Below are 1,455 nucleotides of genomic sequence, written 5' to 3' on the forward strand. Positions count from 1 at the left end.
TGTTATGTCATGGTCTGCAATGTCGTGCCTTGTCTTGCCATGTTGTGCCATGTCATGCCATGTTGTACCATGTCATGCTGTGCCGTCCCATACTATGTCATGTCAAGCCATGCTGTGCCATTGTATTCCATCTTATTCCATGCCGTGTTGTGCCACGTTATGCCATGCCATGTGGTGCCATGCCACACCATGTCGTGTCGTGCCATGCCATTATATGCCATGTTGTGGCATGCCATGTCATGTTACATCATGCTCTGCAATGCTGTGCCATGTCTTGCCACATCATGCCATGTCTTGCCATGTTGTACCATGTAGTGCTATGTTATGCTGTGCCATGTTGTGCCATGCCATCTGTGTACTGCCATGCCATGCCATTTAGTGTCATGCTGTAACATGCCATGCCATGTTGTGCCATGCCATGCCATGCCTTGCTGTGCCATGTTGTGCTGTGCCACGCCATGTGTGCCACGTTATGCCACTCCATGCCTTACCGTGCCATCCCATGCCGTGTTGTGCGATGCCATCTGTGTAGTGCCATGCCATGCCATGTTGTGTCATGCCGTGCCATGTTGTGTCATGCTGTAACATGCCATGCCATGCAGTGCCATGTTGTGCCATGCCATGCCATGTTGTGTCATGCCATGCCATGTTGTGTCATGCTGTAACATGCCATGCCATGCAGTGCCATGTTGTGTTGTGCCATGCTATGCCTTGCTGTGCCATGTTGTGCTGTGCCACGCCATGTGTGCCACGTTATGACACTCCATGCCTTACCATGCCATCCCATGCCGTGTTGTGCGATGCCATCTGTGTAGTGCCATGCCATGCCATGTTGTGTCATGCCGTGCCATGTTGTGTCATGCTGTAACATGCCATGCCCACCACTAAGCCCCTTCCCATTCCAGGTGGTCCTCACGGCCGAGGAGACGCCGCCGCTGAGCCTGGCCAACCTGGCTGGCACGCAGACGGTGGGCGACGGTGCCCGCTTCTCCTCCCCACGGGAGCTGCTCTTCGACGCCTTCCAGCCGCTGCCCCGCGACGTCTACTACTGGGTGCTGCCCGCGCCCTTCGCCGGGGACAAGGTGCCAGCGCCGGGGATGGCATGGGGGACGAGGTGGATGTCCCCCCAAAGCCCGACTGAGCCCAGGCATGTCCCCCCACCCCGCAGGTGACATCGTACGGCGGCGAGCTGCAGTACACGGTGACACACCGGGCACCACCGGGCGCCCAGCCTTTGCCGCGCCAGCCCGACGTCCTGCTGCAGGGCAACGGCATCCTCCTGGAGCACTTCTCCGGTGCCACCTTCCCCTCCGGCGTCCCCACCACCGTCACCGTGCCCTTCCGCGAGGTGAGGGACCGGCGGGTCGTGTGTGTCCCCCCCCGCCACCCCACGGGTTGGGGGACGCAGCCGTCACCCCCCTGGTTGTGCCCCGCAGCGTGCCTGGCGCCGGGCGG

General features: G+C 59.8%; 1 protein-coding gene across 1 annotated transcript in view; it reads left to right on the plus strand.

Annotated features, from left to right (window-relative positions):
* Positions 1-905: 905 nt before the first annotated feature.
* LOC106899811 (basement membrane-specific heparan sulfate proteoglycan core protein-like) overlaps positions 906-1,455 on the plus strand; it is a gene marked incomplete at both ends in the record, with an annotated part of 67,681 nt that continues 67,131 nt past the window's right edge. The window contains 3 exons of the mRNA XM_014961731.1: positions 906-1,082; positions 1,169-1,348; positions 1,437-1,453. Of these exons, the coding sequence (XP_014817217.1) occupies positions 906-1,082; positions 1,169-1,348; positions 1,437-1,453 (374 nt within the window). The remainder of the gene's footprint in view (positions 1,083-1,168; positions 1,349-1,436; positions 1,454-1,455) is intronic.

This window comes from Calidris pugnax, unplaced genomic scaffold, assembly GCF_001431845.1.
Source record: "Calidris pugnax isolate Ruff unplaced genomic scaffold, ASM143184v1 scaffold825, whole genome shotgun sequence".
In the NCBI taxonomy this organism is placed as follows: domain Eukaryota; kingdom Metazoa; phylum Chordata; class Aves; order Charadriiformes; family Scolopacidae; genus Calidris; species Calidris pugnax.